Here is a 13019-nt window from a genome sequence, read left to right on the forward strand (position 1 = left end):
TTAATGATAGCCTTTTCAATTCAAATTGTGATTACGTAAAAGGAATATTATGGTTCACCCGTAGATAAAATAAATAACATTACAAACCATGGTGGACTCGTTTATTTATGAAAAGAAACACCACACAATTATACGCATTATTTCATGAAAACTTGGTATTACATTAACTGAGTAACAAATTAGGTTACATAATTATATTTAAATACGGAATAACGGAATTAAATAATAAATGGCTGTGCTTTTGGATGTCTTAATCACTTTCTTCTGAATCCTCTTCATCACATGTTTCTGATGAACTTTGAATTAGCTCTGGCTCAGATTCTTCTGAAAGTTCTGATTCTGAATCTTCTTCCAGGCCTATAATACGTTCTTGACTGGGTGTTGGGGTTTCTTCTCCTTGTTCTGGTTTACTCTGATGAGTCTCATTAGTTGTTTTGTTGGGTTTACAATTAGATGGTCCATTCATCAGCTTCCAATTGTAGGCTATATAAGTCAACTTAGCAGCCCTCTCAGATGTAAGCCTGTTTCGTTTTTTACTGTGAATCCAGCCAAAAGTGTTGAATGTACGCTCTGTGGCAGCAGATGTAACAGGTGCCCCAAGAATTTTTACTGCAACTTCTGCCAGTGTACAAGTACCCCTCAAACCGCGCCACCACAATAAAGGATATACAAGATAAGTATTGTCTTCTTTAACCCCAACTCCTTCCCACACAAATTGTCTGGACCAAATTCCCTGTTTGTCCCTGTAATCGGCCAAGTTTTCTCTAACTTGTATAACATTCAATCCTGTGTTTCTAGCTGTGTCGCAAATAAAGCTTATTGCTTCCAGAATGTCATCAGGCTCGAGATCACTACCTTGCACAGCTGGGTCAAGCTGGTTCGCCGCAAGGTGCAAAGATGATACACCAAATGTCTTCCTCTCTTTGAATTTGGACAAGATTGCCTTTTCTTCTGCTGATTGTAGGGGTGATAACGGTAACTTCTCAATAAGAACTGCCTCCAGGTTATTGAACATTTTAGCTATTCTATGAACTTGAGGTTCATTGGACTCGAAAGTTGTGATCAAATGAACGATTGGATTCATCAACTCTGGCATTAGATATTGTTGAGCCTTTTCATTAACAACTAATGTTTGTAGGACAACTTTGTTTGACTTCAAACTTTCAAAACAGAACAAATGGCTCCCCCATCTAGTCTTTCCTGGCAACTTTAGTGAAACCCTATCCTTGAATGCCTTTTTTTCAGCTGATATTTCATTGAACAATGCTAATAAAACATGGCTGTGTTTTACTGTTTTGACAACATCAACTGCAATTGCTGTGAAAGTTTTCATTGTTTGGCAGCTTAAAATGTCTGAGCACAATAAATGTAGCAGGTGTGCTAGACATCCAAGAGGAACAACATGGGGAAATCTATCTTTCACCAAGTTCAGTGCAGCTTTCATATTTGCAGCATTATCACCAATCACCACCAGAAATTTTTCTGGTCCATGTTTCTCCATTACATTTATGATAAGCTGAGAAAGGTACTCACCAGTGTGACTGATGCTTTTAGACATTACAAAATCCACAAACATTGGTTGTGGTTTACAAATTATGAAGTTGATGATTGATTCATTTCTAAGGTTGCTCCATCCGTCACACTGCAGGTGTAGGTGCTTTGCTTCTTCTAGTTGCTTATTTATGTTACCTTGCATTTCTGTGTACTGCGCATCCAACAGACTAGAAGATAGCCGATATCTTGACGGTAACTTGAAGGAAGGCCTGATTTTGTTTAAAAAATCTATCCAAAGTGGGTGGTCAACCATGGGCAAAGGAGATCCACTAACGAATATGGCCTTGGCAAGGCTCTGGTTCAGCATCTCCTGAAACAGCAAACAGCACAATATACTGTCAACGGCGTAACAATGAATAAAACTTACACCGAAAGTAGTCCTAAATCTATGGCTTATAGTTAGAACCAGTGACAATGTCCTGGGACGTTGGTTAGGCTATGATGCTATGCTGTTTCATTAAAAAAATTATTCTTAATAAGAAGTAAGACATACTGCCTTAAAGTATTGTGTACATTTGTCTAGACATAACTACCGTAGGTAGACCTATATGCTTTTTGAACCAGATAAGTTACATACTACATCTATCTCTTGTAGAAACAAAATAGGCGTGGTCTATGAAGGAGTTAGTCTATTACTGCTATGTGCCAACCAGGTAAAATCCATCAAATAGAGGCCTATTTACCATCTTTATGCTTCAGTTCATATGTTCATAAAAGACGTACAAAGTTACAAAGTGTCATAATATACCTAACCTATTTTTTATGCTAACTGCTATTCAAGTTACGCTATGGGTAGAATTTTTACCGTAATAATAACAATTTTTATTTCCAAACAAAGGTTTTTTTAAATTTTTACTTTCTTCTAGGCTGTCATCTCTACCTGGTATCGGATCATCAATTTTAATAGAACCTCAGTTAGGCTAGGCTTGTTGATATCTGGCAGATATTGACAGACCTAGCCTAACTTATCTGGTAGTTTAGTAACATATGCCTTCTTTTGATAAAACTGTAATTTATTAAGATTTGATGTTGTAAACTAAGTTTAATTCTAAGTAAATAAATAGTCTAATAGCGTTCCATTAGGCTGAAAAAATTAGGCCTATGGCCTCAAATATTAAAAAACTTTACAATCTGAAAAGGTTTAAAAAAATTATAGTCTAAAAATTTGAAGCAGGCCTAGGCCTAGTAATGTTTGTACATTTTCATAATGTTTACTTACATTAGTTTGGAGATCCATGTGGTCAAAAAACGAAGGAGTTCGGGGTCCTTTTCCTTTTGGACTTGAGGTCGATATAGGCTGCGAACGTTGTAGGACATCAGAAGAAGAATTTGATTTTGGTTCAAAGGCTGAGCTTGTGTTTGGTACTGCAGATTTGTCATCCACTTCAATTAGTAAAGGTTCATAAGAAGGTTTCTTTTGAAAAAGTTTTTTAACCACTGTAACTGTACTTGTCTGAAGCACTTTCTTTAGATCCTGAGGGCACTTGAAACACTTTTTTATGTGCTTTTCCATTTTGTTACAATGTGACTGCTGATAGTCCTTATTACAATATTTACAAGTTACTCCTTTCCCTTTCAAATTGAAAAAGTTCCAAATAGGTCCCTTTTTTTAACCATTTTGTAATGATTTAATCCAACCCTTAAAAATATAAGTAGTATAAATAAGTGACGTTATCTCAGACTCAATCACTCAACAGTCATTTCTACTTCTACTGCTACTTCACAACTAAACTAACTGAGCTCAGGGCTGGTGCTAGAATGACTCACGACTCACCAATCTCAAGACCACACCCACCCACCCCACTCCTACTCAAAGATCACAGCACAATGGCTGCTCAGACCCCCCCCCCTCGACTATCAACCGCACTCAATACTCACTGTTCACACCATATGAAACTCCTACAGCAGTCTGCAGTCCTAACTCAATCCTTCAAATGTTTTATTCAAGCTAGATATACACCATTGCCATTAAGTGTTATTGACAATTGCACAGGATAATTAAATTATTATTAACAATACTTGGGTATTGTTTTTTTAACATTTTTTTATCAAACATATTATAGGCCTACACATCAACAAATAAACAAATTAAGGCATATTCATAGAAATTAAAGTACCCTTTGCTTTTAAAATTATTTTATTTAAGCACTTAATTTTAAATGCCCTCAGAACAACTGCAAATTAAGGCATTTTTATTTCATCCAAAAAATTTACGTTTAATTAATAGTTTATATTATGTTTTAGAAGCTCTAGTAACAATAAAAAATAGTAAAAAGTAAAAAAAAGACACTTTTCCATAAATGCCCACATTTTGGGCATTTAAAACTGCTTTGGGCAAATGCCCATTTATAAATGTCCTGCCCACTGGGCATTTGCCCAACCCACATCACTAGTCAAGGGTATTCATCTAAGAATGACAACAAAAAGCTCATTAATCTCAACCGGAGAATGATCCATCAACCATAGGTGTAATTTAGATTTGAAAGATTTAAGATTATTTTAATTTTTCATCTCGATGGGCAGACTATTGAAAAATTTAGGACCCAAGAAAATGAAGCTCTTTTGAAAGAGAGTGCAATATGATCTGGGTGGAATTATTAACCCTCTAGTATTACCTGTTGTATTATAAGCAACATCCGCACCTCGATTGCCACTCAGCCTAAAGAACATGGAAAGAACTTTGAATACATATAAATGACGCAGAGGCAATATAGATGAAATCAAAAATAAAGCCTCTTCTGTTGGTGCGTAGGATGAATAATCAAGGTTGGAAATAAAATGTGATAATTTACAGCCTGAGACGGTTTGTACAAGATAATCAGGAATTTACATAAAAGTTATAATTGTTATTGTTAGACTATAGCAGTTCGAGCTAACTGAGAAAGCTTTACATTGTAACAGCATTGCGTCTTCTCAGGTCGCACAAACTAGCTTGCAGATGCTTTAGGTTAAATGCGAAATTCCTTTATAGGTAGCCTATAATATTCATGGGAGCCTATTATATTTATGGGAGATGCAATATGATGACCAGCGATTTGTTAAATTTAAAAAATAATTTCAAAAAATCTTTATAGGCCTAGGTACCTGTATTCAAAGTGCTGCAAGATTAATATTGAAGATCTGTTGGCAATCTGGTTCTCCCTTCTTCGAACTCCAGTTCAGCACAGCTCCCTGCAACAAATCATTACACGTTTAAGAAAACTGAATTACCTAAAATTACATACTTTATCATGCTATAAATGAATAGCGAATAGATAATGTACATTTTATAGACCGATTATACAATAACAAGTACCGGTACTTAATCACTTGGAGGTTGAATTTGGAATAGATTCATAAGTAGACTACCTGCCAGATAACAAATAAACTCAATTGTCATATCTATAGCATAGAATATGAATTTATGGCTGTAAAAATAATTACCTATTCAAGAGCTGAATATTATAAAGTTACACCACGGTGGCTAAATAAAAAGATCACTCACTGCATGTCTGATCTTGTTACAAGAATATTGAGTAGGCCTACCTATTATTTTATCAATAACTTACAGAGCATTAATAATATACTGAGCTTGATAGATAAACTGTTTAATTTAATAGTTTGGTAATGTAGCTATATATATATATATATATATATATATATATATATATATATATATATAATATATATATATATATATATATATATATATATATTTCATATAACACTTATTTAATAATGAGAATTCAACTTAGATTGACTTGAGTTTAGATTTGGAATAGATTTTTCAAGTACAGTAGTAGTGTTAGTAGCCCTACGTACTCATATCCACAAATCTATCAACTATATTATAAAATAGTCTATTATTAAAAAATGTCGTCTTACCTTATAAAGAAGTTTTAAATTTATGAAAATAACATTATCTATAATGACACATTATCATTATTATAAATAACATTATCATAATTATGTTACTAGGAAATGCGTTGATTCATATAACAAATTCTAGGATCATCTGTGGGTTACTATATTTTGCAGTGAGGTAGAAAAAAGTGTGGGAATCCAGTGGTATATGGGTCATTCTCCTGAAAAGTAACATTTTCAATAGTTGATTTTATAAAAGTTGAATATTAAATTTTCCAAACTAAAATTTTTGTTGTTTTTGCTTAGAGTATATTTGATCATTTGCAAGTATCCACACAACTCATTACATGTCAGTTAAAAAAAAACTTTCAGCGTAATCCACGGACGTGACAAATTTTCCACAGACGTGATAAAATTTACCACAGACATGACATTAGTAGTAGTATCGATTTATGCTTAACAGCTTATATCGGGGACCGAGCTTCGCTCTGGAGTACAAAAGCATAAAAATGTATTACAAAAGAAGAGATTATGATAACATTCATACAGAAATGTTCTATCTAATCACAGTAAATTGAGATTAACTCCCAGAGGAATGCAAAAATTTCCCTCATAAAGGCCCAGTTGCACAAAAGCCGGTTAAATTTCAATCCTGATTAACTTCATGTGAACCAAATCAGAAAAGACCATTTCAAAAAGATGGATCTACTGGAATTAATCAGGATTGAAAATTATCCGGCTTTTTTGCAACCGGCAATAAATACCTGATTGAATGATTACAAAAGTTCAACAGCTGAGTCATAATTTTGACACAGTCCCACACACATGAACTCGCTCACTCACTTCCATCACCAACAGACGACGAAATAAAATTATCAGCTGTTTTTCCAAGGATGAATAATAATTATCCTTTTAATGTGCTTCAGCGAGTTTTTCCAGGGATGAGACCTAGTGCAATCGAATCTTTATATTATAAACCTACTATGTTCTGAATTTCGTGAGAATCGTAAGAGCCGTTTTCGAAATCCGGTAAAATCAAACATATAAACATCTAAACATCCAAACATCTAAACATATAAACAGAAGTTGCTCGTTTAATAGTATAGGATTACTGTTCTTAAATGTATGCTTAACAATCTGTCAGGTAATTTATAAAATAATCATCATCTGTGATCAATCGTTTTTAATATATGACATAAAATAGTACCTGTTGTAAAGTTTTAAAAATGTTCAAGTATTATTAGTTACAGTACTAAGATGACACGTGGAAAAAGTAAATGACATGGTAAGGAAATTAGCAAATGTTTTTGAATGGTAATTTCTGTGGAAAAATATAGGGTCATATGAATAAAGCTCCTCATTTGCTTATACTTTTAAAATATGGAGCATTTGCTTCATTTTCTATTAATAAACGTGAGCAAAACCTTTTGCTCATGCTCATCAAAAATATAGTTTGAACATTTGCTCAAAATTAAAAGCTTATACTCAAAATTGTATGAATAAACTAGAGCATTTGCTTAACTTTTGAAGCAAATGCTTCAAAAAAGGTGAGTCTAGTCTAGAGCAGCTTTTCACCTTTTGCTCATAGTAAAATGGCTCAACTAATTCGTATGAGAAAGAGGCAACTATACCAGATACGATCACAACCATTAGTTGAGAACTATAAAACTCTTAGATTCAACCATGATATATATCACCATTATTCCTACAAAAAAATAAATACAAAAGATATCTGATATAAAGATAGCTATCACAAAATAGGAAATAGAAGATGAGAGTGTAGACGATTATAAGAAGGCTATTGATATTATAAGATTATGTTGAAGATTATTATAGAGATGGCATTTTTTCACGCTATTATTTCAAAATTCCAAACTCAACTAACCTAAAACTCAATTCATAAATAAAAAACAGAGCAGACTAGATTCAAACGTCTAATACACTATAATTATGAAGAAGGAAAACAAAAAGCAAGTGAATCATCCCTGCCATGACATCTAGCGGGAAGCGTAATAACTAGATGAGCAAGGTACTTCCCCCGCACCTTGCGCTGTCTAAGTGCCCTATAGTCAACCCGCGTCTCTCTCCAACAATGAAGTTTACATTCGCCTGCTCTTCCGAGTCGGACTCCTCTTCTTCTACTCTGGGAGGCAATAATTCAATATCCTTCACATGAACAGATATCAACTTATTATCACACACTCCAAGTTTCACGACAGTGGGACTTAAGATGTCATCCACCTCCCAGGGGCCTGAGGATTTTGGGGCAAGCTTCGCGGCAAACTGATCCACTCCTAAAGACAAATAATGCTCTCTTTTGTATACTAACTATCCGGGAGATAATTTTATATCTCGCCTCCGGAGATTATAATAGCAACTAGCATCCCTATATGCCTTGTCTAAATACTATCTACTATTTTCCTAGTTTGTGACAATCCTAAGGTTTTTTTGAAGTGTAGCCCCACTATCTTCAAATCCCTGCATACAAGGATCATCCTGAGACTCGAACGCCGATTCACCCAGGGCTCTCAATTCTCTACCAAAGTTGAGGTAAGCCGGCGAATACTGTGTACATTGATGAACAGTAGTATTCATAGCAAAGCAAAACTCTCTTAAATATCGATCCCAAACTGAATGGTTCTTTCCTACAAAAATTTGGATCATAGTCTTAAGTACACGGTTAACTCTCTATGTAGGGTTACTACTAGTAGAATAGAAGGGGTGAAAAACACAGTCATCCCGTTCCCCTATCAATAAGAACGGAAATGTCTGCTGGTATGCTGAGTCCCATTGTCACAGATTAGCATCATTATTACGATTGAAGTATCCTTGCAATTATAGCATTAGGCAAGTCATAATATATATACATTTTAAAAGTACACACAATTGGATAGAAAATCATACATGATAAAGCATATTTATATTACATTCAAGTTAGGTATTTAGATATTCCTCAAGTGAGTTAAAGGCATTATTCTTCAGATAACTGTATATAACTTTCTTGATTTTTTTGGAGGCTGATTCCTGGTTGTTTGAGGCAGTTTATTATACAATATACACTGTTGGTAAGAATGGCTTCTCATAGTTTTAATAAGTCTTATTTGTAGTGCTACAATGTTTCTACTGTTTATTTATTTATTTATTTATTTATTTATTTATTTATTTATTTATTTATTTATTTATTTATTTATTTATTTATTTATTTATTTATTTATTTATTTATTTATTTATTTATTTATTTATTTATTTATTTATTTATTTATTTATTTATTTATTTATTTATTTATTTATTTATTTATTTATTTATTTATTTATTTATTTATTTATTTATTTATTTATTTATTTATTTATTTATTTATTTATTTATTTATTTATTTATTTATTTATTTATTTATTTATTTATTTATTTATTTATTTATTTATTTATTTATTTATTTATTTATTTATTTATTTATTTATTTATTTATTTATTTATTTATTTATTTATTTATTTATTTATTTATTTATTTATTTATTTATTTATTTATTTATTTATTTATTTATTTATTTATTTATTTATTTATTTATTTATTTATTTATTTATTTATTTATTTATTTATTTATTTATTTATTTATTTATTTATTTATTTATTTATTTATTTATTTATTTATTTATTTATTTCCCTCATAAAGGCCCAGTTGCACAAAAGCCGGTTAAATTTCAATCCTGATTAACTTCATGTGAACCAAATCAGAAAAGACCATTTCAAAAAGATGGATCTACTGGAATTAATCAGGATTGAAAATTATCCGGCTTTTTTGCAACCGGCAATAAATACCTGATTGAATGATTACAAAAGTTCAACAGCTGAGTCATAATTTTGACACAGTCCCACACACATGAACTCGCTCACTCACTTCCATCACCAACAGACGACGAAATAAAATTATCAGCTGTTTTTCCAAGGATGAATAATAATTATCCTTTTAATGTGCTTCAGCGAGTTTTTCCAGGGATGAGACCTAGTGCAATCGAATCTTTATATTATAAACCTACTATGTTCTGAATTTCGTGAGAATCGTAAGAGCCGTTTTCGAAATCCGGTAAAATCAAACATATAAACATCTAAACATCCAAACATCTAAACATATAAACAGAAGTTGCTCGTTTAATAGTATAGGATTACTGTTCTTAAATGTATGCTTAACAATCTGTCAGGTAATTTATAAAATAATCATCATCTGTGATCAATCGTTTTTAATATATGACATAAAATAGTACCTGTTGTAAAGTTTTAAAAATGTTCAAGTATTATTAGTTACAGTACTAAGATGACACGTGGAAAAAGTAAATGACATGGTAAGGAAATTAGCAAATGTTTTTGAATGGTAATTTCTGTGGAAAAATATAGGGTCATATGAATAAAGCTCCTCATTTGCTTATACTTTTAAAATATGGAGCATTTGCTTCATTTTCTATTAATAAACGTGAGCAAAACCTTTTGCTCATGCTCATCAAAAATATAGTTTGAACATTTGCTCAAAATTAAAAGCTTATACTCAAAATTGTATGAATAAACTAGAGCATTTGCTTAACTTTTGAAGCAAATGCTTCAAAAAAGGTGAGTCTAGTCTAGAGCAGCTTTTCACCTTTTGCTCATAGTAAAATGGCTCAACTAATTCGTATGAGAAAGAGGCAACTATACCAGATACGATCACAACCATTAGTTGAGAACTATAAAACTCTTAGATTCAACCATGATATATATCACCATTATTCCTACAAAAAAATAAATACAAAAGATATCTGATATAAAGATAGCTATCACAAAATAGGAAATAGAAGATGAGAGTGTAGACGATTATAAGAAGGCTATTGATATTATAAGATTATGTTGAAGATTATTATAGAGATGGCATTTTTTCACGCTATTATTTCAAAATTCCAAACTCAACTAACCTAAAACTCAATTCATAAATAAAAAACAGAGCAGACTAGATTCAAACGTCTAATACACTATAATTATGAAGAAGGAAAACAAAAAGCAAGTGAATCATCCCTGCCATGACATCTAGCGGGAAGCGTAATAACTAGATGAGCAAGGTACTTCCCCCGCACCTTGCGCTGTCTAAGTGCCCTATAGTCAACCCGCGTCTCTCTCCAACAATGAAGTTTACATTCGCCTGCTCTTCCGAGTCGGACTCCTCTTCTTCTACTCTGGGAGGCAATAATTCAATATCCTTCACATGAACAGATATCAACTTATTATCACACACTCCAAGTTTCACGACAGTGGGACTTAAGATGTCATCCACCTCCCAGGGGCCTGAGGATTTTGGGGCAAGCTTCGCGGCAAACTGATCCACTCCTAAAGACAAATAATGCTCTCTTTTGTATACTAACTATCCGGGAGATAATTTTATATCTCGCCTCCGGAGATTATAATAGCAACTAGCATCCCTATATGCCTTGTCTAAATACTATCTACTATTTTCCTAGTTTGTGACAATCCTAAGGTTTTTTTGAAGTGTAGCCCCACTATCTTCAAATCCCTGCATACAAGGATCATCCTGAGACTCGAACGCCGATTCACCCAGGGCTCTCAATTCTCTACCAAAGTTGAGGTAAGCCGGCGAATACTGTGTACATTGATGAACAGTAGTATTCATAGCAAAGCAAAACTCTCTTAAATATCGATCCCAAACTGAATGGTTCTTTCCTACAAAAATTTGGATCATAGTCTTAAGTACACGGTTAACTCTCTATGTAGGGTTACTACTAGTAGAATAGAAGGGGTGAAAAACACAGTCATCCCGTTCCCCTATCAATAAGAACGGAAATGTCTGCTGGTATGCTGAGTCCCATTGTCACAGATTAGCATCATTATTACGATTGAAGTATCCTTGCAATTATAGCATTAGGCAAGTCATAATATATATACATTTTAAAAGTACACACAATTGGATAGAAAATCATACATGATAAAGCATATTTATATTACATTCAAGTTAGGTATTTAGATATTCCTCAAGTGAGTTAAAGGCATTATTCTTCAGATAACTGTATATAACTTTCTTGATTTTTTTTGGAGGCTGATTCCTGGTTGTTTGAGGCAGTTTATTATACAATATACACTGTTGGTAAGAATGGCTTCTCATAGTTTTAATAAGTCTTATTTGTAGTGCTACAATGTTTCTACTGTTTATTTATTTATTTATTTATTAGAACAGTCACAAACACGATATTTAGAAAGAGAAACAGGCAATTGCCCAAAACTTCTTCAATTCCTTGATTTTGGCACATAAATCCTCACAAAACCTCCCATATAATCTCACAAAGTGAGGTTAAGTTTAAAATTTCTGTTTTCACCAAAGATTAACACTCAGAGAATACGTATTCGAGATATGACTGATGAATTTTGAATTTCGAAGGGTTGATAAGAGCCGGAAATAACACTAAACAATCCGAAAGTTTCAATGTATCCCGGCTGCTCCTGGTATTATATGCATGGAAGTCTTCATGAATGTAAAATTTTTCTGAGTTTTCCTTGATATAAATCAAATGGGAATAAATGAAGAGATGGAAGGGTTAGTATGCCGAAATTAGGGAAATGTGGCCTGCATGAATCTCTCTGTGTTAGTCCTAGAATAGCTCTAAGAGCCTTTTTTGCCATAGGAACACTGTTTTTGAATGAACGGAATCACCCCATAGACGCACTCCATAACTCAAATGTGAGTGGAAGAGCTAGTGATGTAAAATTCCCGGGAATTTAAGATCGAGGAAATATTCCCAGGGAATTTAAGAGAAATATTCCCAAAAATCATAAATTCTCGGGAATTTATGGGAACTTGAGGAAATTTATGATTTCTTTCATAAAAAATGACCGAAAAAGACGTTTTTTGTTACACATGGTCACAATCACCTGTTATACAACAGATTTATGTAAGAAATATAAGGATGAATAACTTATTAATTTTGTAAGTTCAAAGAAAACAGTAATGTGAAGTTCATAGACTGATCATAGACTGAAAGGAGAAATGAGCACTCAATAAATCATTCAATTGCACCACTATTATCATGCTACTTTCATGTCTCACAAGTTGAATAAGATTATTTTACTTACTAATAAATGCTTGTAAATCAAGTAAACAAAGTCAACAAAGAATTGAGTGTAATTTAACATTCATTGCATAATTTTATTCAATTTCTCCGCACAAAAATAATTGACTTCCTAAAATGAATCGGTCATTTGAGAAACAAAATAAGTCAACAATTTGCATTTTCCAGGAGAAGGAAAAAACTTCCTTATACACATCTTAGTGATTATAAAAGTGTGCAAATTGAGTGAATGGGACATATACAATCTAGTCACACTTTCAATACAAGCACAGACCCGAATCCTCATTAGTTCATTAATAAATGATTTTTAAAAAAATTGACTTATGGTGTTTCTTAAAGAAATGATTTTTTTCTGTCTGAAAACAACATTATTTGGGTCAATTATCTTGAAGTATCAAAATAAAACAAATAAGGGATATCAAGATCAGCATCATTAATTTTATTTTATCAAATATGAGCAAGAAAATTGATTTATCTTACTATTTCTATTCCATTTCTAGTCCATATTTTATATTCTGCTTCA

General features: G+C 32.6%; 1 protein-coding gene across 1 annotated transcript in view; it reads right to left on the reverse strand.

Moving 5' to 3' along the window:
* Nucleotides 1-3134, reverse strand: part of LOC120352694 — a 6568-nt gene extending 3434 nt beyond the window's left edge. The window contains exons 1-2 of the mRNA XM_039434465.1: nucleotides 2774-3134; nucleotides 1690-1864 (exon numbers count right to left, since the gene is read on the reverse strand). Coding sequence (XP_039290399.1) covers nucleotides 1690-1864; nucleotides 2774-3067 — 469 coding nt within the window. The 5' untranslated portion in view covers nucleotides 3068-3134. The remainder of the gene's footprint in view (nucleotides 1-1689; nucleotides 1865-2773) is intronic.
* Between the last annotated feature and the right edge of the window lie 9885 nt (nucleotides 3135-13019).

Source organism: Nilaparvata lugens, chromosome 8, assembly GCF_014356525.2.
Source record: "Nilaparvata lugens isolate BPH chromosome 8, ASM1435652v1, whole genome shotgun sequence".
Taxonomy (NCBI): domain Eukaryota; kingdom Metazoa; phylum Arthropoda; class Insecta; order Hemiptera; family Delphacidae; genus Nilaparvata; species Nilaparvata lugens.